Source organism: Poecilia reticulata, linkage group LG17, assembly GCF_000633615.1.
Source record: "Poecilia reticulata strain Guanapo linkage group LG17, Guppy_female_1.0+MT, whole genome shotgun sequence".
Lineage (NCBI taxonomy): Eukaryota > Metazoa > Chordata > Actinopteri > Cyprinodontiformes > Poeciliidae > Poecilia > Poecilia reticulata.
Genome location: NC_024347.1, coordinates 18,362,977 through 18,387,533, shown reverse-complemented (window position 1 = coordinate 18,387,533; position 24,557 = coordinate 18,362,977). Strand labels below are relative to the sequence as shown.

The 24,557-nt window shown below is 41.0% G+C and overlaps 2 protein-coding genes across 3 annotated transcripts in view; one reads left to right on the top strand and one right to left on the bottom strand.

The window, feature by feature from the left end:
• Positions 1 to 17,843: 17,843 nt before the first annotated feature.
• LOC103479596 (zona pellucida sperm-binding protein 4-like) lies at positions 17,844 to 20,250 on the bottom strand. Of its 2 annotated transcripts, none has more exons than XM_008434126.2 (8): positions 19,892 to 20,250; positions 19,610 to 19,797; positions 19,331 to 19,428; positions 18,960 to 19,117; positions 18,699 to 18,891; positions 18,481 to 18,628; positions 18,325 to 18,400; positions 17,844 to 17,971 (listed from the first exon to the last, which is right to left on the bottom strand). In XM_008434126.2, the coding sequence occupies exons 1-8, from the start codon at positions 20,172 to 20,174 to the stop codon at positions 17,874 to 17,876; spliced, it is 1,242 nt and encodes a 413-aa protein (XP_008432348.1). In that variant the 5' UTR covers positions 20,175 to 20,250; the 3' UTR covers positions 17,844 to 17,873. The 2 variants fall into 2 exon arrangements, with proteins under 2 accessions (XP_008432348.1, XP_008432347.1); XM_008434125.2 differs by having other exon boundaries at positions 19,331 to 19,431; positions 19,892 to 20,247.
• Positions 20,251 to 20,264: 14 nt separating this feature from the next.
• clcn2a (chloride channel, voltage-sensitive 2a) overlaps positions 20,265 to 24,557 on the top strand; it is a 32,675-nt gene continuing 28,382 nt past the window's right edge. Inside the window, exons 1-4 of the mRNA XM_008434191.2 lie at positions 20,265 to 20,391; positions 21,151 to 21,183; positions 21,309 to 21,477; positions 23,554 to 23,664. Coding sequence (XP_008432413.1) covers positions 20,281 to 20,391; positions 21,151 to 21,183; positions 21,309 to 21,477; positions 23,554 to 23,664 — 424 coding nt within the window. The 5' untranslated portion in view covers positions 20,265 to 20,280. The remainder of the gene's footprint in view (positions 20,392 to 21,150; positions 21,184 to 21,308; positions 21,478 to 23,553; positions 23,665 to 24,557) is intronic.

Sequence of the window (24,557 nt, the reverse complement as noted above, 5' to 3'; positions counted from 1 at the left end):
TGACAAAATGTAACAAAAAAACAAAGTGTTAGAAATACTTTGCTCCGCACTTTAACTCTGTCTGTCTTACTACAACTTAAATGAAGCTGGTGAAACTCATTATCCTCATAGATTGTGGGTCCAAAATAATCACCCAAAATAGGAATGAAATGGAGTTTCTGATTGCCCAGTCAGGCCTAAGTGGTTTCTCAACTCCGGCTGTCCTCTGGTCCCTGGTCTGGCTTTGCACTTGTTGCTTTTCCAAGAGCTAATCAACTGCAGCCCGTCCTGACAAACTGTTTAATCTCTTCACCACTGATATGCCTTTGGTCTTCAAGGAATATGATCTTTCATCCATTAAAGAATCACAGAGGTTCAAGAGTGTAGTAAGGCTTCATGTGTGAGCTTCGAGGTTTCTGAAAAAGGCTTCTGCAGGCATGCATGCACCCTTTCATTCAAAAATAGCTTTTTTGACAAGTAAGCTAAGTGGTTTTAAGATTACTTTTTTTTTGAAGTGCCTGTGAGCAGAAAGTCCCTCAATTTGAGGACTGAATGTGACTTTTCTAAAGTACTGAATGCAAAGATTTATATATTTTTTTAATTTAAATTGTGTTTAACTGTTGTTAATGGTGCAGAGTCTGCAAATGATTCAGGAGAGCTTTATTCAACTTTGAGGCAACCTATTCTAAAGTGAGCTTTGAGGATATTAATTAAAAAGATCCCGAACACCAATATATACCACATTTTATCTGGGCTCTGTGCCAAAAATATCTGTTTGATATTTTTTTCATTGTTTATCTCTCTTCATCTGATTTATGACACTTTTTGATCTGGAAACAACTCTACTCTGCCATAATCATGATGTCGCTTTTTCATAACGTTTTCATTACCTTCCTCTGTCGGTAATATCTGAACTGAGATAAAGAGTATTCAGCCTCTATAGAGCTGCTTTTTAACAGTCAGAGTGTGGAGGGCCTTTCTGAGAATGAAGAGAACCCATTTCTTCCATCTTTATTAATGGAAGGAAATATTCAGATTTTTACATCACTTAAATTCAGCCAGTTTAATTTACTCCTAGTTGATTGTAGAAAATACTGAAACAACTTCTCCCAGTGATGATGGTGATGTGCAGCAGAGACATTCAGACTTTTCCAGTGTCCTAAATATAAGTGGTATGTGATTCAACCACACCAAAATGATTTTTGTTAATAATGACAAATTTTCAATTGGTTTTGTTAATAAAAATCTGAAAAGTGTGGTGTACGTATGAAGTCAGGTGCTTTCGATCTGGTATGCCTAAATAACAGCTAGTGAAATGAATTTCCTTCAGTAGTCGCCAAACTGACGAATTGAGTCATCTTCAATCTCAGTATATTTAAAGCTCTTTGAAGACCTCAGAAATTGAGTTAGTTATGTAAAATATCTTGAAGAAAATGCAGTTTGAGAAGCAGAAGTAATGCAAGTTGACACATTATTAGCTGTTGACACTCGATTGCAGCTCCTTGATTAGCAAGGCAGCTAATCATTCAGGTGCTGCACTMATTTTCATTGGCACTTAATGGCTGTACTGCTAAAAGATGACGTTAGCTTGTGAAGTAGTGCTAAAATGGTTTTGACTGTGAGTATTACTGCATATTATAGAGTATTTAGTAGTTACACTACCGTAATAGGTAGATATAAGTGGGTATAGATTTGCATAGGGGATCCCATGTTGGTGGATTTAGCTACTACAACGATTAGTCATGCACTGCATTAATCTGRCAGTTAAGGTTGGAGTAGCAAGAACAAAGGTGTTGTTAAAAGAAAGTTACAGGTCTAGTTAGCAATTTCCCACAAGCCATGTAGAGGACTCKGCAACCATTTGAAAAAATAGGTGCTCTGGTAAGACGGGACAAAATAACCTCTTTGGCTGACAGCTACAGCGGGAAATAATCTGTACTTGTACATCGCTGTATCAAGTCCGAGGACTCCAAAGTGCTTTACGCTACAATCAGTCGTTCACTCATCCGTGCACACATTCACACACTGATAGTGGTGCGCAATCGGTGTCACCGGGCCTTCAGAACGCTATCAGCGACCAAAGTGGGTGAAGTGTCTTGCCCAAGAACAACATTGGCAAAGACAGACAGAGCAGAGGTTCAAACCAGCAACCCACCAACCCTCCTGAGCCGCTGCTGCTCTCGCATTCACTTTGCCAAATATGGCAGACAGTGAACACCTTCTATCTCCATTACCTCACCATCACCAGTGGCGATGCCTGGAGACACACAGGACAAATAACATGCTGAAAAATCACAAGATGGGATTCAAACAAGATGGGTTTTTTTGCTTCAAGGCAACAGAGCAACTAGCTGTGCCACTGTTAAATCAACTTTAGTCCTCTCATTCTCAGTAAAAAAAACTAACTAAAATATTGGTCTGTGTTAAAATTCAGGTATTTATGGGAGGCCCCCTGGTTTGACTACAAATGAAGATTTTCCAATTGATTTTGTAGAAGGGTATAAATAACTTTCATTCATCTTGAGCCACATTTTCAATGAAATCTAAATTATTTATATTAATTTATTTATATTTTTTTAATAACTGGTTCAATTCTTATATTAACTGTATTGCAAAACCTCTGTCTCGTTTCCTACAAGAAACATACCTGAATGACAATAATTTCAAACATAAATCTGTGTATGAGTCATTTTCATCTTAAACACAGGCGTTGATGTATGACTCCCAATTACAGGCTAGCCACAACCCTTATGAATTAATCATTCTCTTTGTTATCATTCATGGAGTGACTGAAGTAGGGAGCAAAACTACAGCTGGGCTGCTCAGAAATACCACTCCAGAGTGTACTGCAAAGTGTTTCAGCAGTGACGTATGTCGCCTGGATGGTACCTCTGCATGCCCAGGTCCAGGAAGCATTAGTGTAAAAGTCCCCTAACAGCTGCTCCAGAGAGAGAGAGAACAGCGGAGTAAAGTGGAGGAGGGAGGCGGTGTTTCGCAGTTAAACTGCATCACTGCTGCGAGCCAGCAGCCGGCTGTGCCTCTCATCTGGCTCACACACTCACACGTCGAGGCAGCGGTCCTCTGCACCATGCAGGTGGGCCGGTGGTAGCAAACCTGTTACACACTGCTCACGCGATGGCAGCGAGTCACACTGAGTCCTCCCTCCTCTCCTCCGCTGAAGAGTAAATAGAGGAAAACGGATTTTTTTATTATTATTATTGTTATTTTTTGCCTCTCAATGAGGATTTTCCAGCGATGGTGAAGGGCAAAGCAGAGGAGCGGACGCTCCAGTACCAGCAAACTTTGGTGAGTTCGGGGTGATGTCATGGATGATGCTTGCAGTTGCAGGTCGGACATGCTTGCTTGGAGGATGGAGGCGCAGCTGCTGCTCTGCTCTGCTCTGCTCTGCCCTGCGGGAGGACGGGGACTGTGCTGCTGTGTGTGTAATCTCACCTCTAGGACGTAAAACGTGGAATTGCTTCTGGCGGGCTCGTAAAGCAGATGCAGGAGTCCTGTCTGCTCTCCCTCCKTTCATTCACCTTGATCCACAGGTGTTGCATCAGTCTGCGTCTGCCTGCATCAACACGATTAACTCTTATCAGTTGTCACCAAACCATGTCAGACACATTATTCAGCCTGCAGGAATGCATGCATTGCTCTCCACAATYGCCTTATGTAAGCCCTAATGAGGAATTAATAAGATGTCAATATGGCTCCTTCTCTTCCTCACACATCTATAGATCTCCTRCTTCCTCCCGCTTCATCTGATCCCGCTGTCATCATCCTCTCAGTTCTTCCTGTTTGCTGGTCTGGGCCGATCCATGAACTAAAAGTGGAATGTTTCTGACTATTAATTGCTTCATGCACTAGTTTCCCCATCCATGTCACTACARGACTGACAGTGATACCCTGGAGCTCTTTATCTATATTCAGATAAAGGGACAGTCAGACAGACAGACAGGCAGGCAGGCACAAAAACCTGTGGATTTGTGTCATCCCTCATTGATTTACGTGTCTGTGACTATCTGTGCCGTCTTCCGTGTATCTTTGTTATTTGTTTCTGCATGCACACGTTTATWCGGACGAATGCACAATTTTCAGACATTAGATCTATTCGSCGCTTTCTCACAGCCGTGCAGGGYCCCTGATGAACGCGAAGATGTTATTCCCCTTTTTGCTGGTGTGAAGATCGATGTCATGCTGCGTTTCTCAGTAAAACGATCAATAGCAATGTAAAAAGGCAGTCTGTGAAGATTGGAACGTGCTGTCTGTACACCCCACCTCTGACTCTGACCATCTTACTCCGATCAGTTGATTTATCGTTAACTCTTTACCGTCCTGTTGCCAAAAATAGCCTGCCGTTTGCGTGCGTGTGTGTGCATGTGTTTCTGTAGCTGAATGCTGGTGCAGTAACAGTGCTATTTATCACATTTCTTTCCTCAGGTGAAGCGAAGCATCTGGGCTTTTTTATTTTCCCTCTGCAAATCCAATGAGATTTAGAGGTTGATAATCACCCACTGCAAAAGCCACGGAAGAAGAAGAAGAAAAAAGAAAGAAAAACATTTATAATCTGATGAGTGATGATTTTCTTGGAGGCTTAGCTGCAGCCCAAAAATTGGATTCTGATGTTGACAAAAGGATCTTTTTGTGTTTTATTGTTTGCCCCCAGAAAGACTCAGACGATTTTCAGTCTGTGTTGTTTGCTTGGAGTTCAGAAGAATGGTGCTGCGTGCCTGATGAGCAGGTGTCACAAAACCCCTTAGTGAGAAAAAAAAAAAAAAAAGATTTATCTGATAAACCTTTCAACGAGGGAGTTACAGAAACACAATTTGTCTTTTTATAGCTTGTTTGCTTTCTAATTATTTACTACATATGCAGCAATAATTCTTTTTGAGACCGAGAACCAGCAATGGTGTAAACTTAGAAAAGATTTGAAACAAAAATGAATTTTATCAGCTTTTTTATGTTGCCGGAGTTTGACAACCACTGCTGTGACCAGCGCAGGCTCAAGATTTGAGGGGAGCAGAGAATGCAGGACTGCTGTGGTGGCTTGGTGTCTTCAAGATTAAGGTGTTAAAGTGACTATGTCACCGTATGTTTTCTAAGGATTGGTCAAGTTTAACTAGTCAATGATATTTGACAAAAATGACTAATTAGTTGTGCTTGCTAGAAAACCACAGACAGTTATACACAAGTATAAGACTTATCTGTTAACTGTAAATCACAAAGATGATATTTGTAATGGCACAAAGTTATGATTGTAACATAACTATCAAATTATAAGAACATTCTTTCGAAAATGCAAATCTCATTTGAGCAGAAATTGAAAAATAGAGTTTATTGTTGAAAGTTTGCTTTAACTTTCTCTGATGGGTGATCGTTTTTATTCTTCTCATTAAATGCATTGAAACTAAGAACTCCCACTGTTTTCAGTATGTAAATTTATCAGACAACAGCATGACCTTAGGCGCATATTTTGAGTTTATTTTGGAAAAGAAATCAGCTAGAGTGTACTGGCAAACAGTTTATGAGACCAGTCTCATGAAAGAGACTGATCTTGTAATTCTTTTTTCTGTTGGATTTTTAATTCTGCTAACAAAAGATAATGACTTTATTTGTTTTAGTTCATAGAAAAATAATGTCTCAATTTGTTAAAATCAAAATGATAAATTTATGCGATCCAGAAGATGCCTCACTGGTAGATTTGTGTTATCAACTGTTATCAGATATGCAATTACTTCATATCTGACCTTTGCAGATATCTTAAATACATCTCAAGTTATAATTTACAAGAATTTAAATCTTTCAGTTTTGATATTATTAAGAAACCTTCAGATTAGGTAGATTTTTTTWAAAAATTTTAAGTTATTTTGAGTCTCAAGCAGCTTTCGTTTAGCTTGGACTGGCTCTGACTTTGAAAATAAATAATACAATTATTTGCATAAATACCTTCTCTAAATGCAACACTTCTATGAGTTCTGGACAACTGATTGGAAAGCATTTATTGTGTCTCTCTTGATTTCTTTCATATATTTATTTTTTTTTAAAGAAGGCTGGACCAGAAAAAAAGTAACGAAAAGACTAATTTGAGTTAAATAAGGTTTTCATTTTAGGCTGCATGTGCTGTGTGTAGTCAGGTCAGGGGCAGGGCATGCTGGGACATCAGTCAGTGGTTGTCTGCTTCATGTCTCCTGGGATGAAAGACTGGAAGTGGTAAATTAAAGAAGCAGCAGGGCAGATGCTGACAAGAAATGAGTCAAACGGATTGTGTTATGGCAGTTTTGTTTCCAACTGTTTGATTTTTTATTTATTTTTTTTATCGTTTCGTTTTTTTGTAGAAGCTTTTCTCAAAAATGTGGGTGGTCGGGATGTGTCATATGATTCGCCCGAGTAGCTACATGTGTTTTCTCTTTTCAGGAGCGTGGGCAAGGTTGTCCATGGGCATTTGTGTGAGTAAACGTGCGTGCGTGTGCGTGCATGCCTGTGTGTGTTGGAGTTGGAGGGTACGTTTTGCACCCACACATATTCACCTGCCTACACACGCAACCTCGTACAGGATATCGGTGACATCGGGTCCATCCAGCAGCGGGAGGCGGGAGGATTTAGCTGCTGTGAGCATCAAAGTCATCATCAACCTGAGAGGGAGAAGCCACTCCCTCCTCAGCACAGGGCACTGCAGCACTGCAGAAATATACAGTACATTCAGCACACGCTGCCGTCTTCGCAGATGCACACGTGAGAATGTTTTTCCTCCGAGCAATCTGCTTCACTAAAAAGTCATATACCGCTTCTAAGATCAAGTTACTCTTTTAAATCTATTCCAGTCTCTTTTTTTAAGTCATGCCACTGCATCATTTTGCGCATGCGGGGATGAAATAAAAAAAAAAAGATGTCCAACGTTAAGTGGACCTAAAGGTTTGCGTTGCTCTACGCTCGACACTTGCAGATGTATATCAGCACGCAGTGACTGTGTATACAGATATTAACACACTGCTCAAAGTGCATTATACTGAAACTAGACACAGATTGTCTCTGGAGCAGTGAGCCAGCACTGTGTCCACAGAAAACTAGACTCAGCAGTGTGAGATCTGTTCCTTCTCTTTGGATTGTTTGAAATGTGTCACAGACCAGTTGGGTTGGTAAATATCAGCAGGCTGCTTGCAGTTTACTTTGGTCTCTTTTAAAGAATTTGGTCTCTTAAATTAACCAGGGTTGCTTTACTTGTCGGCTCCATAATTCAGGCAGGAGGCGACTGTTTTTCCCGAAAGGAAAGTTAAACATTGGAATAGGGTTTAGGTTGCACATCGTGTCTATGCATTTTTAGCGTCTCTGTTGCTGTCGCACAAAAATTGCTGTCTCTTCAGGGAGGTCTAGTTTCTCCCTGTCAGCAATCTGCACAATTCTTCCAGGCGCACACACACACACACAAACACACAAAGAGTTTGGCTCGAGCCCAGTACAAACCTTGTCACTTCCCAATTGTGCTGTTACCTGCACACGCTGCTGAATGAGCTACTGCAGAGATTGCAGAACAGAAAAAAAAATCCTGAATTAGCCTAAATTGGATCATTTTCATTCAGTTGTGTTCAGAACCCATCCATCCATTTTCTTTACACCCTTGTCCCTTTGTGGGTCGGGAGGGTTGCTGGTGCTTATCACCAGCTAACGTTCCGGGTGAGAGGCGGGGTCACCATGGACAGGTCGCCAGTCTGTCACAGGGCAACACAGAGACACACAGGGCAAACAACCATGCACGCACACACTCACACCTAGGGGCAATTTGGAGAGGGCAATTAACCTAACAGTCATGTTTTTGGACTGTGGCAGGAAACCGGAGTACCCAGAGAAAACCCACGCATGCACAGGGAGAACATGCAAACTCCATGCAGAAAGACCAGGGCTGGGAATCAAACCGAGAACCTTCTTGCTGCAAGGCAACAGCTCTACCAACTGTGCCACTGTGAAGTCCATGTTCAGAACCTAAATGTTTTAATGTAGCGTTTCTTAGTCCTGGTCCTCAGGGTCCACTGTCCTGCAGGTTTGAGATGTGGATACCTAATTGGAGTGATCACACTCCACAGCATGCCATCAAGTGCTGCAGAAGTCTGCTAAGTCAGATGTATGGCAACAGGAAATGCCTCAAAACATGTAGGGTATTGGGTCTGAGAAACACTGTTTCCATCCATCTACCCACCTATTTATTTTCTTTATGTAGTTCCTGTGGAGTCGCTGGGCGGGCTCTGGTGCTTAGCTCTTGCAGTCAATAGGTAAAATGTAGAGTGCACTTTGGTCAGTTCAGTAATGCCTCATTTCCACTGAGCTGTATGGCATGGTTTGGTCCGGTTTGGCATGTTAGATTGCGCAGCATTCCTCTGCCCTCTTCAGTTGTAGGACAATGGCACAGGTGAAGCTACTAGTGTCATTTCACATAATATACAAACTAATCTGGGTTGAATTTTTGTACATGTGAATTAATTGGTTTGTTACTGATATCTGGTGTAAATTTCATGTCAAGAGCCCCATTGGAAATATATTTGCAAAGAAGAACGCTGACTTTTCCAATACTTATTTTCTCTGCTTCATCATGTTGTACTCACTGCTGCATCAGAGGTGAAAAATCCAATCAGAAAATGTGGAAAAAATATTTAAAATTGCTTGGAGGAACAGTTTAAGGTTGATATAAGGTTTTATGTTATTTACGTTTACCTGACTTTATTTTTGTCCTCAGATTTTAGAATTTTTTTTAAAGCTGTCTGCACAAATGTAAATTTCATTGTTTTCTCTGAAAATAAGTCCTTAAGTCACTGTTGCGAGTCAAATAACAAGTGAAGTATCTCAAGGTGAATGTGGCTCAGATTGTGCAGTAATCATAAGGATTGGCAGTTCAATGTCAGTGTGTCCTAGAGAAACGGACTGCAGCCCTGATGTGCTTTTGATGGGCGGCGGTGACGACATCCTGTGTGTGCAGAGCATAAACGAAATGCAGCGATGTGTGAAAATATTGAACAGTTTAACAGAGTGCACCACTTTTAGACTGATTGCGTTTTACATCTCTGAGTCCCAAACTGACATGTCAGTTTGTTTTACCAACCTGCTACCCGCTTTGGCACTTTAAGCCTGACGCAAGCATAAATCTCCGAGTTGATGCGCGTTAAAAAATCCAGTTCTGTACTTAAGCATGCTTTCGACACGGTGTCACTGTCGCTGCTTGATGGTTCTCATCTCTTCCTCGCATTGGATCCCTCTCTCCTCTTCAGCCTCTGTGCCTCTCTAATGTTATTACCGTGCTGCTGTCGCTTTTCTCCTGTCTTGGTTCCACACTCACGCACGTCTCTGCCTGAATGCGCCGAGACTGTGCACGTTTATTTCGCCGCATGTGTGAGAGAGCGACGGCTCTGACTCATGGGGACCCATTCTGAAAGTGGCCTCCACTACCTATATTAATTCAAATGTGGAAGGCAGGATGACTCACATTGTCATTTCCTCCTCTTAATTCAATTTTCTGTCCTGTCCCTGGAGGCTGCATGGTTCAGATTAAACAGAGTGTTTTTGGTAGTTTTCGTAACTCCACTGGCCTCATCAATGCATTCTCAGCACGAGTTTAAGTAATCAGACAACCATAATCACATCGGATCTGGAACATCCGTCAGTCCACCTGCAGAGATGAGACAGGAGAAAAAAAGATTAGAATCAACTGATGAATATTTATTATTAAAATCAACAGGGATGAAAGCTTTGGATGTTTTTCATATAGATGTTTGTGTCAGTAATTGGCCCCTTTTTGAATACATTACTTTGTAGTGAGCTGGAAATGGCTGAAAAACTGAAGACATTCTGCTCAACCTGCACAAAGTGTCTTGCGAAATKACTCGTTATTTTAAACTTTTTCAAAATTGTATCAAGTGCTTCAAATGTATCTTGCCTGGAGTTACGTAATATAGCAAAAGAAAGTAGGAATCATTGATACATGCTGTTCAGATCTTTTACAAATACAAATTTTAAAATATCAGTTTATATATACACCCTCCCTGGATGGCATTGGATATTAACTTTCCATTCTGCAGCTCAAAAAGTTCAATATCGGTCTCACCTGACAAGAGGCAACCTCTTCCACATGTTCTGCAGGCTTTCTTTCAACCGTTCAAGTGGTTGTAAAATCATTTGGTTTTCTCATGTGAGCTGCAGACCTTTGAATCGCCTCCATAGATGGACTTCTTTTGTGGCTCTCTGCCTAATGCTCAATTTGTTGGGTCTGTCAATTTCAGTGGCAAGGGTGCATCATACTCTTTGAGACATTTATATATAGCTTTAAATGTCTGTACAACTTTACATCTGATCTATTTGCTGGTTTTTGTGATGCTTTTTGTTCACTAATGTTTTCTAATTAGCCTTTGACTCCTTCATAGAAAAGCTGGATTGATACTGAGATTAAACTACTGTTTGCTAACAAGTGACTTCAAAAGGCAATTAACTGCATTGGATTTTATTTTGGGGTATCAGAGGAAAAGGGCTAACTAGATATGTGTAAATTACACTTTAGGTTTTTGTTTGTGAAATATTTTTTTAAAACTATAGCTTTCCTTCCCCTAATCAACTCTATACTTGTGTAGGTCTATCAGAAACGAATCCCAATAAAACATACTGAACCACTTTATTGTAATGCGACAAAAGGAGTTTTTTTGAAAATGTAAAATGTCAACTCAGGCAGAGTTCAAAACAGTGTTTACTTCACTTTATTTGTTTGGAATGGAAATGGATTTTTGAAACAAAGAGAGCAATATACGACACTGAATACTGGAAACCTCAAAATGAAAGATAACATTGTAAAAAAGCCAACAGAGCAAATAGCAAGGAGATTAAAGCAACCAATTGAACACACTAATTAGTCCCAAAATATTACAAATCCATAGTCTCAGAAAGCAGATTGTCTGACTTAGCAAATGTGACACATCGTGAGATGTGGCAGTGGAGTGTGGGGCGGGTTTTTCTTTCTTGGAGCTCGGTGGACATGCAGCACAGTCTTCCTGTTAAAACCCAGCAGGCGATCCAGAACAGTGCTGCTGCACTGAGGAGAGGCTTTTTGGAAATTAGATAAATCAAATAATAATGTGAAGATATTTCCTGCTCGTGAAGAGGTTTTTCCAGATATTATACACAGGCCCATTACAAGTGCTAAAACCGTAACAGCTAAAGGTTTAAATCCATTTAGGGCCTCTGTGGCCCATTTGCTCTGTCTAAAATGTGGAGTTGTATTCCTTGTTGGACAAGACAAGACTCTGGAACACCTTTTCACTGAGCAAAGTCCATCTAAATCCTCCTTTGTTTATACAAATGAAAGTGCATTTAAAACGGRCACTGCTCTGTCTGAATGTACAGACTTTACATTTGAGAAATAAAGCAGGCAAAGCAACACTAATTGAACAGAATTAAATTTTGTTGCATTCCCCCTGACATGCCCTTTTACTCTTATGATCTCAAAGGGCTAAAGAAGCAAATACAATGGATTAAATATAAGTGAACCAAAACATTTTGCTAAAAATGCCTTAAGACCTTTAAAAGCCAGTGTTAATATTTGAAACAGTGTTGCTATYATGGAGAAAATACAGTAAATATAGAAATTTCAACTTACAATTTGAAATGTATAAATTTACAATTGAAATTTCTTGTAGAAAACTGTTAGGAGAATGTTTCATTTTATGGATATTGGTTTAAATATGATCGTTTCTGTTTTTCACAAAACTGAAGCAGTTGACTTTGTTAAATGAAAACAGAAAACAGTTGTCTTTTGGTCATTTGTGGTACACAAATGACCAAAAGACAACCAAATGCAATCCATAATCCAGTTTAGGGGCCATTTTCACGTCGTCAAAAACACCCCGCAAAACTGTCAGACTATCTCCAAAATTAAGCGACCCACATCTTTCAGTGTCTGCAGATCACAAGCTGTGTAGTGATTTGCAGATGCATGCATTGATTGGTGACTAAACCTAGGAAAAAAGCAAAAGGATGTTACTTTGATGTGGATTTTCTTTTCTTTTGGCTCTTGAGCAAACTATATTTTAGTGCAGTACAGACACAGAAGCAAACTCCCTCTAGAAGTACAGACAGGGCTTGTATCTTACACGGGCCTGTGTGAAAGAAGTCACAGGCCATCTGGAGCACGGCCCCCTGGGGGAGCAGCAGGTGGGACTCTCTTTGTGGGTTAAATGAGCTGTTATCTGTGACCAGTTAACCTCCCGTGTGACCAACTCCTGCAGCTACAGCTGTCAGTTTGCCTCACAACACAACACGTACCATACATGCAGCTCTGATTTATGGAAACCTTTATTTATTGCACAAAGATACACTATAAGGAACAAAGAAATTGTCAAAGAAATTGTCAAAAAATTGGTAAAGGGTTTGGTCTGGAAACAGTTAAATTGCTTTAGTTTTACCAGCAAAAAGCACCAGTAGTGGCAGACAAGGCACAGTAACCAAGGAGAGCCCAGACCTTTAGCCTTTTATCACAGTGTCATGCTTTTCCTAATAAACTTCATTTTATTTCTTATCACTTTGCTTGGAAAAAAGGATAATTTCTTTCACATTTTGTCACCACAAAAAAAAWGTCTACTCTGTCTACTCTGATATGGCTAAACAAAGCTAACGGAGCTTAATGGACATTAATTAGTCAACKATCTGATCTGAAAACAGGCAGCACACCTGCAATTCAACCGATACATGGCGATCCATCAAATAGATCAGGTGAGAAAAAAACACTAATTAGAGAAGAAGAGAAGAGCCACATGGTAACACGAGACGAGCTACAGAGATGGGAGAAAATGTTCASATGTCAACTATTAGTTATGCAATTTATTAATCTGACCGTTGTGGCAGATTGGCAAGAATAAAATCATTGTACTAAGAAAACTTCACTTCAAGGTCACCCAAAAGAAACTTAGCCTGAAAACAAGCACACCTTTACAGGTCCCTCCCTCTTCCTCTGTGCTGCTCTGCAGCCGTCCCTCCAGGCCTCGTCTCCCACAGCGGAGCCTACTGAGAACCCAAGAAATTATCAATTATCCTGTAACGGTTGTTTCTCCGCTATTAGAAGAGCTTCAGCACGCCGACAATCTTGAGCTTGAACAATGGTGCTGAACGGAGGAAGTGTGTGAGCTGATCTTTACAGTGAAATCTCAACACAAYGCATTGTGGTATGTGACAAAATGTGAAAATGTATAGACGTAAAAGCTTGCGTGAGGAAAAATTTGAAGGTGTTGAAAGATTCTCAGAAGAAGTTTAAAATATACACAAGTATTTGTGTTGTTTTCAATTAACATTGTAAGGCATCATTAAACAATCTGAAATTTATTCCGGAGAATTTAGCCAAAGGTGCAAACCTGCACTGGTAACAATAGTTGATATATTAACACGAACAAGGAAATATCTTGAGRGCACTGAGGGACCTGAGTCTATTTTCTAGGCTGGTTCATCACACAATTGAAATATTGACTTTTGCTCAGACAAGTCAATTTCCAAAATGACTTTTGGCAAAGACATGATGCAACATGCTACAGACCAAAGATGAAAAGAGACCCGACTGTTCAGCAACAGGTTTTCAGATCCACACTCTTTGATGAAAGCCCGACCCTTTGGTTGATATACACTGCTTTGATGGTAGACGTAGGGMAGAAAAGGCTACAAAGAGAACTAAAGTCGATAACTTTTTCAAGGTCGCCTGTACATTATTCAGCAGGACATGGCAAACAACTTTCTGCTGTAGATGATGAAAGTATGACAGGAAAACAAGAGCTAATCCAGAATATTGGAGAGTGTGTCCTAAATTGGTGGGATTGATGTTTTGTTGAATAACTCAATACTGCTGAGACCAATCAAGAAATATATTGGACTTGTACAGGATGCAGTGAGAACAGTAAAAGTAAACGCAGTACAAGAATCATCAAGTGAAAYGGTAGCAAGCGCTTGGTTTCTGTGTTTGGGTCAGAGCTGTGTGGCGTTTCAGACGTTAGTGTTGTTGCTTTGCAAAAGGAAGTTCCCAGGTTTGAATCGTCTCTCTAGCTGGAGTTTGCACGTTCTCCTCGTACATCTCTGGGTTCTCTCTGCAGCTTCAACCACAGCCTGACAACATGACTGTTAGGTTAAATGGTCTCTTTAGATTGCCCTTTGGATCGATTGTGCATGTGGACGCTTGTTTGTTCTGTCTCTTAAATGACTCTGTTGATTGACTGGCAACCTGTCCGGCGGCGTGAACCCCAACTCTTTGATCCTGCGATATGAACCGTTTGTCTCCTATCTGACTGCTGTGTGATACGAGACCCTTGAGAGTATGAAGATCTAAAAGTGGATTCTTCCTATAGTAATCTGTAAGTCGTTATATTTCTTCTGCTTCATGCACACGATTTKGACATTGAGMCTGAAAAATGCATCCCGTGTCAGCTTTTAAAGCATCCTGTTGTAAACATACCCATCAGTTACCTGTGTTTAATTTTAGGGCATCATTCCAGGGACCAATTACACACATTCAAGCAGAACATGTGGCCCATTATAATTCATTTAGATTGACGTTTCTGCCTTCTCAGTGTGAATCCAATATTAACTCTCATTTAACCCTGCTTCTGTTGCTGCCTCTCCTGCAGAGAGAGAGAGAGAGAGAGAGCTATGCAGCTCTGTAGCCGCTCAGTGTCTGAAGACACCGACATAAGTGAGGAGGCGAGAAGTGAGCAGCTAACCTTTCAGCTGGCAGAAAACGGGTGTTCCTCCTGAGCCAAAGGCAACCGTTGATTCTTTGATAAACCAAAAAACAGCCACACTCTCATCTGGTTATTTTAGATGTATGCTGTATGACTTTCAGAACGTCTAAAGGGCACACAGGCTGACCTTTAGAGGCTGACTTGGCTCTCCATTGTAAGAGAGCTAATAGAATATTGGCTCTGGGTTCTGTGTCGGATCACTGTTGACCGAGGAAGTGAAACTGGAAAGTTGTTGTTTTGGCTCCGAGCTCAACAAAACAACACTCACGGGGAGCATGACTGTTTCTTTGTTAAGAAAACCTTTAGTGTATTTTATCAAAACAAGTGCCCTGAAACTAGGCTACTGTAACTCACTGCAGATATATTGCTGGCTCTCCATAATGCGTCTTGAATCAGGTTTCAGATTAAGACCTTGGGTGACAATTACCGGAGTCAAAATTTCAAAGGATCCCTTCTTTCCTTAAACAGCACAATTTTCAGGCAATCTTTTAAAGCTGTCTTGATCAGCTGTTCTTAAAGTCTTTCTTGTACTTTAGCTGCTCTTTCACATACTTTCAGAAAAAGCATCAGGTTATCTTAAAGCAGTTCTGTTTTCTTGTTAAACTACTTAACCAATGAATCATTCAGCCATACAGTGCATATTTTTGCTCCCCCCCCCATTAAACCTTATAACTGGTTGTGCCACACTTGGTTAAAAATGATTGCTATTAAGCATTGGCACTGTTAGTCTATTTCATCGCTCCAGAGGAGAGTTGTTTTAATGCAGCAACACTGGATGGTTTTGGAGCATAAGGGGCAACATTGCAATCAGATTTAATTAAAATCCTTAATTTTGTTTTCCCGTTTTTTTCTCTCCCCATATCCCAAGTGGTTGGGGAGAGGGAAGTCGAGGCCTTCCTACTTAGGTTGCTACCTCCGCCACCCGACTCCAAATGAGCAGAAGAAAATGGACTGACGGACGTTTTGTAGCCAATGAGTGGTTGACTGCAGTGTTGCTTTGGAATCCTGTCCTGCAGTATAATCCAAGTGTGCTCGAGTTTATTGTTAAGTAAGGGACGGATATTCGGCTTCAGTATTTTTCTTCCGTGACTTGTTGGATAAATTCTTTACACTTGAAGAAATTCTGGTTGATGCCACATCTTTAAATCCTTTACATCCTTCATGTTTTTGTGGATGATAGGTCACTGTGAATAAGAAAGCAGCCAGATACAGACATCGTTTCCCATCTCAAATATTTTAATGTCTTGATTTTCAAGATCCTTTAGTCTACTTCAAGTCATCAGAAAGGTTTTGTTTACATGATTTCTTTATTCTAGACATCTAGCAATAAGTAATCCTGGTTGTAACATTGTCATATTGTCCATCCAATCAAACACTTTCCCATTTTAGCAGTTTGTCCTAAAAAAAAAAAAAAAACTTGATATGCAGAAATAATGTTTAAGCATTATTTCTGAATTATTTTGAAATAATTCAAAATTATTTGACACCATAAATGTTTTAACTTTTAAAGGCACAACTATCTTTTTGTGAGTAACTGCTTTAGTGTATTTATTCCTGTCAAACTTTTTGGCATTTTTGCTAATAAAATGTGAACACATTCAATATTTTAGCCAAAGGCAACTTAGTGCATGAACATAGCAGCTAAAAGCACTCCATAGCAATTATTGTCACTGTTGACATTACATAAGATTTTATGAAAGGAAATTTTGATCCCCTTAAACTGTGTTCATATTTTCATTTGAGCTTTATGTAAACTCAATAACCATAGRAATCATAAGATTGGATTAATGGTTTAACGGTGGTTTAGATATTCTTGTCTTTACTTCTGTGCCTGTCTGACATTAAATCAGAGTTCGAACAGATTAATGTGGAACCTTGTGGCATCTGGAAACTGAAGATGAATCAAAGTTTGGAGATGCACAAGTTTGGTTGTGGAGGACTTGGTTCATTTATTTTTGATGCAACATAGATCGTCTTAAATCACATTTAACTCAGATGTTAACCTGTAAAAAGTCATGACATCATTTTGGCTTTCCAAAATTGTAAAAAAAAAAAAAAAAAAAAAAAGTAATCAAGAGCACCAACTTCTTTTGATGTGACTAAAATATATGGTATAATTTTGATCTCGGACATTAAATAGAAACATTTTTAATATCAGGCAGTGAGGCGAAAACTGTTTAGCATACCATGTGCATGAAAGTGATTTCAACTGCAACACAAGGAAGCAAATGGAAACGTCTTAAAAGCCTTACTGTGATAGCGCTACATCTCTGCCCTGGAGTGATTAGAGTAATTTTAGCTTTGGTAAAGGGTTAATGATTTTCATACGAATATAAAACAGAAAAAATGCAAAGATCTGACTTTAAGATAAAGCTCATCTATAAACAGTCTAGACTTGTCCAATAATTTAGCCATAAAAGCTTTACAATTTTACTCCAGATGCTCGTTCACTCAGAATCTAATAGTTATTCACATCTAGTGGCAGGCTCCAGAGATCGTTTCTGTGAACTTTAGAGACGAGGCGTCGTTACCTCAATACCTTCCAGCAGGACAGGAGTTGAAAGAGGAAGACAATCAGTATCCTGACATCCTTTGCTGCTCCKCTTTCCCCTCCTGCACCTCTGTTCATGCAAGCAGAGTGAGTTAGGCTGGTGGAGTCGTGATGCCCATCTCAATGAGGCAGGGAAAACAAAGGGAGGTGGAGCACAGCAGTAAAAACAGAAGGTTACAACRCAAGAGTCAGAGGAGCCAGATCCTCCCCTTACTCCTGTGGGTACATGTTAAATTCAGTGGAATCCCTATATTAAGCTGCCTACATGGTCTTTGGCAGGTTAGAAAGTTGCCTTAGTTGGCATTTGAAGTCCTCCCTTTAAAGAAACCTTGTGGGTTTGTGTGGCAACAGGCAACTAGTGCCATTCAATGCAAGTTTGTATAATGAACAGTTTCTTTTGGCAGACTCAGTGGGGGCTTTCTGGATCTATAGGGCATCATCCCAGTGCTAGTGACTGGGAGCAAATGTGTACATTACCATAGCAGCCCACTTTGAGTCAAAGAGCAAYTCAGGAATTAAAAATGCAGAAGCAGGAAACAACTTTCAGCCAGCTTTATTTAAAAAAAAAAAAAACAGTTCATACAGCACTGAATGGATCATCGCTTCTGATGAGATGTGGACTTTAACAGGATCACTTTACCACTCGACACCAGGAGCCTGTGGCTGGAGGGGACCTTCTCCGCTGCGGCTCTTCCTGAAAGATTTCAGAAACATTTGATTTCTAGTTAATGACTGTTGCAGCAACTGTATCTATAAGACTGGAGAGCAAGTTRGTTGTAAAGAGGCCACAAATCCATTTTTCCCCTTTAAAAGAAACCACCAAGTYYTTCTTTAAAGCAAATCAGTCTTTCCTTTGCACTGCAATATGGCCAAGTCTGCTGACAATTTGTCAAGTCAGCATCCCAACTCCCAAAAATTAGTTACTTCTGGTTTGTAAATTAAAGTTTTAAGACCTCCATCATGTGTAGAACCTGTAAATTGAACCAGGTTCCCCCCCATCACACTTCTACAACGTCACCCAGCAGCTAAATTTCAGAGGATACTCACTTTGCCTGTGGCATTGCTGTTCGCAGGAGTTTTCCCTGCTTGGATAGCATACAGCTGTGGCACAATGAATGAACACCTGGAAGTCAGGAGCACATAGTCAACCTTTGACAAGCGRGTATGGCAATGCCATTTAGCCATGAAAGCAGACAGTGGTACCGTATCCTTCTGARGAGCGAAGGTGTCAGAATTCACAAARCTGAACATCCGGCTGACGAAACGTTTGTAGTGAGTTGGATACTCGAGGCCAGAAGAGCCATCCAGAGGAATCACTGTGGTGAGATACCGGTCATCAGGGTAGGGACAGCTGCATACAAGCAAAGCATATTTTGTAAGTACAATTGGCATGAAGCCAGTTAACATGAACACTTGCATACCCATCCACTAGAAGGTCCCACTGTGGTACACTTTGAGGGTTTGGGTTTGAAGTGGCCCAGCAGCGTTCCAGGTTCAGGACAATGTTTGGGTCAGATCTCCCCAAGAGACGGACCTCAACGTAAACTGGTTCTCTCAGCACTTTAGAGATCGGGTAGTCAGAAGAGCTGTAGAAGGAACTATATGCCGCCACATCTGSAATCATATCAGCTCGATTAGGTTTACCTCGCCGAACCTCGTGTGGTGAATTTAATGCCACATACCATTAAGACATCCTTTGGAAACACACTGGCCCTTGCCCAGTCTGAGCTCCACTCGCAGGGGTCCTGCAGCAGCAACAGACATTGGCGGAGGAACGGGGTTCACCTCCAGAACGAGAGCCTCCACAGTTGTGCCCAAGTACCGACACTGGAACAGCAATCTGCAGGAAGACGAGCCTTCATGTTCTGTTAAAAGTGTTTGCATCTTGCAAGACGATTCAAWAGGCCAACAAATTGGCATGCTCTCAGAATATACTTTGAGGCTTCACAGGTCAGTTTTATCCTGAAAATTTACTGTAGACCACATTTAAATGCGCCAGTAAACACATTTACTTGGGGGGTGGGGGGTCATAATTGAGGAAAAGTGAACTTACTCAAAATGGCTGTCCCTGGTGATTGAGCCTTTGGGTCCAATTCCCACCTCATACGAAGACACCATATGGTTTTCATACACCACATAACCTTCATCGTTCTGCTGTAAATAGCAATACATTAAAGCTTGAGTCATACCATCCAGTCCATTTAAACCTCTTTGTAGTTGGCAACAGTACTCCACAACTAAAACAGCAAATACCAGTTCATGCTTTGATATTCAGGTAGACTGTTTAAAAGGGATTAATGGTAGTTTTTAAATTGGGGACCATAAAAACCACCTTAAGTGTTGTTCCACATGCAGTCACAGGAAACTGAAAGATGGCAAAGGCAGAGGTGCCATCAACTGGCCCACAGAAAGCTTCATTTGGCTCAAGCAAGCTGACCGAGTTGACATCCAGGGGTGGCCAAGTGGCTTCTCTGGCCACAACCACCACAAACTGGCCATCCCTGGTGCACTGTACAGTTACTGGGCAAGAAAAAGTGCAATACATGAGTGTTTATTACAAAAATTAAAATAGGAGAAAACAAAAAAAAAAGTGAAGTTGTTGACATATACATACCCGCTTTCCCATAGTAGCACATGTGCCCATCAAAACAGCAGCTAATGTCTTGACACTCATCAACCGTGATCCCTGGAGCCCCACACTGGATCTTCTCAGCCTCTTCCAGGACACATTCATGAAATGGAGCTGCAGGTGGGGGCACCTTCGACTGCTGCTGAGGCTTCTGGAAAGTAGGCGTGAGCGGGTGTTTCTGTGGCTGCAGCCAGTACTGCTGGGCAGAAACGCCACAAACCAAAACAACACCGAGCAGACACTTGAACAGCTCCATCATGGCGGACATTAAACAAAACCGGAGATGTAGGACACGCTGTTCCCCCGTCACAGCTTTTGTACACAGCTGATTGTGGCGCCGTCTCGCTTGGAGCTCCGCCTCTCGTCAGGAGTTAATGTGTGACAGGCCTGTGGAGTTAATGAGCGAGGATGTGACAGGTAGAGCTTGTTGTCTGGGAASTCACTTCAAGACCGAGGAGCGAAAACTCTGTGGATTTTCTCTTGAGGTGAATGTGCCAATTAGGCTTTGCGTTGAGGGAAGTTGCTTCTGCGTTAAGATGGGCTAGAAATCCTGCAATGCAATAAATAAATAAAGTATGTTTACAGATAAAATTTATTCATATAATTTTATTTAATGCATAAATGTTAAATAATAAATTAAATAGGAAGCCTACGTATTAATATGTTGTTTTGACTTGTATTGAACACAAATTTTATTGAATTATTGTTGTTGGTGATGTTTTTATAATTATTAAATACTTGTATAAAATTATGATTTTTTTTTTCTATTTTAATCCAATGATTCAGTCATTCTGGGCTGGAATACCTGCTCACAGTTTCCATATGTTGTTCTACTTTATGCAACACAGACGTAATGCAGCTCCTTGAAACAGTAGTGTTTCTAAAACTCAGTGTTAATCCAGTAAAACACAAGAACACAAAATATATATATATATATAAAAATGTCCTGGTTATAGAGTGAATGTTTAAGTTTGTACAGAGAAATGCAGACACTGCTATTTTTTAGTCGCACATCATCACTTTTTCTTCACTGTCTGCAGAAAGATAAGAAATTTGATATAGTTTCCCATCATATTTTGATTCAGGATAGATAGTGTTTCCAATGTATTTGGAAACACTATCGAAATATTGAAATAAAAAACTATGACTCACTTTTTTTAACCTTGCTGCTGTACAACGCGGTCTAAATATGAATTCAACAACTTTTCAATTGTGTAACTTTCCTCACCCTCTCTGTTATTTAGCCTCAGTTTGGGCTGAAGTTTCTCAGTGTTTACGTAAGCCTGCCGTCCCGCTGTGAGATGTCAGTTTTTAAACACAAACCCTGCTGAGTCATATCTGCCTCCCACCTCCATTACCTGCACTAAGGTGTTTTTTTCCCCCCTGCATTACGTATATACAGATGTATGGGCGTTACACCCAGGAGCTGGGGGTGTATGCCAAGGAGGAGGCGGCCCGCCTGCGGGATGGAGGCGTGCGGGACGGCGGTGGCCTGCGGAGGAACACCAGCGTTCGAAGCCGCACCGSAGACCTGCTGGAGTATGAGAAAGATCCCTGTGCAAAGTGCCAGGGTAAGTGATGGTCATTCAGCAAGCCTCAGACCTGACACAAAAAATAACTGTGTCAACGTGGAAAACCCTCCTGAAGGTCAGTCCAGCATAGGGCTGGCTGTGTGCAGTGTGTGTGTGTGTGTGAAACAGCCTTTTATGGCAGATTGCAGAGCTCCAGCAGACATGCAAGCAGCGTGAAAACACTGGCTCCTTGAAGTTACGGCGGCGCAGCTACCTGACACCTGGGAGCAGGGCAGGATGTGAGCAAGATTAAAAGTGACTGATCTGAGCAACAACCTGCAGCTAACAAGGGCTGCCTCAATGTGTGCACCCTCTGCTGGCTGCCAGCGGCCCGCAGTGTATTTGTCAGTCCACGTATGTGTGGGGAGATACTTGCTTTACTGTGTGTGTTTTTTGCTTTTGTGAGTTGAACTCTGATCTGAACCGTCAGATTTTTGTATTATTTTTTTTGTCTGGTGTTCCCAGCTGAGGGCATATAAGGGAGTGGCGCTGCCAGAGAGAGCTCCACTTCAGACTGATGGATTCAACAGTAACGGAGTGGCAGGAGGCAACAGGAGGGCCTGTAACAAAGATATTGTTTTTGTTTTTTTCCCCCAAAGAAACACCTTATCGATTTTAGTTCATAGGTAGGAGTAGTAACTCTCCTTATTTGCATCATTTTAGGCTGAATATGTTGACCACCATCTGAATAAATGCATTATTTTTGAAGGATTCACTGAATCTATTGATGTTTTTATGAACATAAAATAAGACAGTTTAAAACTGACAGTTTATGGATTCGTTTTGCCTACGGTGTACCTTGCTAAACGTAGACATAATTGATTGTGAAGTACAAAGGATGCTGCCTATTTTATGCAGTACAGCACCGCCACAGTTCCTTGACTGTAGAAAAATATGCTATATGAGAGAAGAATCTCAAATATCAGAGGCCTTGGGGACTTATCGGGTTACAGCCACCGCATACTAAAACAAAAAGTGCACAGACTTTATCTGCAGTACTTTTGTCTGTTTGGAAAAATCTTTGTCTAGTTTCACACACACACACACATAGAAAGCGACGTGAAAATGTGCCTTCCGTAGCACTTTCCGACCTTTATAAATTACTATGTTGTTTTGATATTTCGTTGATTTAAAAATAAACACAAGTTGCTTTTAAGATCAACCTACCAACCGTACTAGTGACATTATTGTTAAAACTTATTGTTAACGTCCGTTTATCTAAAACTATGCAGCCTTTGCTTAACTCAGTTTTATTATTTAATACTATATGTTTGGGTTTATTTAAGTGCTGTGCAGTTTCACACAGTTGTTGACAYCTTTGCATTGCAGCAAGGTCTTGGGTTCTTGGGTTCAAATCCCAGTGAACCTGGATGGAGAATGCAGGTTCACCTTGTGTGCATGTATGGCTTTTATGACATTTTTCTTCAAATATTCCACTTTCACACCCACAAATGAAAATATGTGCTATTTTTTTGTTAATTTGTTTTTATACAATAATTTGCCCTTCAGGTGTTACCAAGTGATAAACTGTCCAGGTTCTACCCTGCCTCTTGCTTACTGCCTGCAGAATTTTGATCTCTGGCTTATTAAACTGCATAACAGATCATTTTTTTACTTCTTTTCTGCTKTCCAATCRCTGCATATTTTTCCAAGAGATCTTAATTATGTGCCCACACTCGAGAAGATGCACACATCTATACTAGTGCCAGAAAGTTTAAATATGAGAGATTCCCATGACGTGCTCATGGGAAATGCGTATATGTTTTATGTTTGACGTGGTGAGGGATGTGGGGAACTGCAGTTTTAGGAAATGCATCCATCTCTTCCCCTTCTGCCCCTGAGCTCAAGGGAAATTAGTTGGAGTTTAATTGTTTTCTGTTTGAACTTTGCGAGATTCAGTAAAAGCCTGTCTAAGTAGGAAAAAAGGTGTTTATGACTAAACCAACGCCGCTGATCTCCAGGATCAATTTATGCTTCCATCCCCTGTGACTTTAGTGGTCTGATTAAAGTGTGATTGATTGCACCCGCRGTGCAAACTGCACTATATCAGCCCAACCTCTCCTGTTCTCTGCGAAGCCGACCTCTTGAAGCCTCCATTCCTGGATCAGCAGCCGCTGATTTGTGTGCGCTCTCTGTCTGCGGNAGACCTGCTGGAGTATGAGAAAGATCCCTGTGCAAAGTGCCAGGGTAAGTGATGGTCATTCAGCAAGCCTCAGACCTGACACAAAAAATAACTGTGTCAACGTGGAAAACCCTCCTGAAGGTCAGTCCAGCATAGGGCTGGCTGTGTGCAGTGTGTGTGTGTGTGTGAAACAGCCTTTTATGGCAGATTGCAGAGCTCCAGCAGACATGCAAGCAGCGTGAAAACACTGGCTCCTTGAAGTTACGGCGGCGCAGCTACCTGACACCTGGGAGCAGGGCAGGATGTGAGCAAGATTAAAAGTGACTGATCTGAGCAACAACCTGCAGCTAACAAGGGCTGCCTCAATGTGTGCACCCTCTGCTGGCTGCCAGCGGCCCGCAGTGTATTTGTCAGTCCACGTATGTGTGGGGAGATACTTGCTTTACTGTGTGTGTTTTTTGCTTTTGTGAGTTGAACTCTGATCTGAACCGTCAGATTTTTGTATTATTTTTTTTGTCTGGTGTTCCCAGCTGAGGGCATATAAGGGAGTGGCGCTGCCAGAGAGAGCTCCACTTCAGACTGATGGATTCAACAGTAACGGAGTGGCAGGAGGCAACAGGAGGGCCTGTAACAAAGATATTGTTTTTGTTTTTTTCCCCCAAAGAAACACCTTATCAATTTTAGTTCATAGGTACGAGTAGTAACTCTCCTTATTTGCATCATTTTAGGCTGAATATGTTGACCACCATCTGAATAAATGCATTATTTTTGAAGGATTCACTGAATCTATTGATGTTTTTATGAACATAAAATAAGACAGTTTAAAACTGACAGTTTATGGATTCGTTTTGCCTACGGTGTACCTTGCTAAACGTAGACATAATTGATTGTGAAGTACAAAGGATGCTGCCTATTTTATGCAGTACAGCACCGCCACAGTTCCTTGACTGTAGAAAAA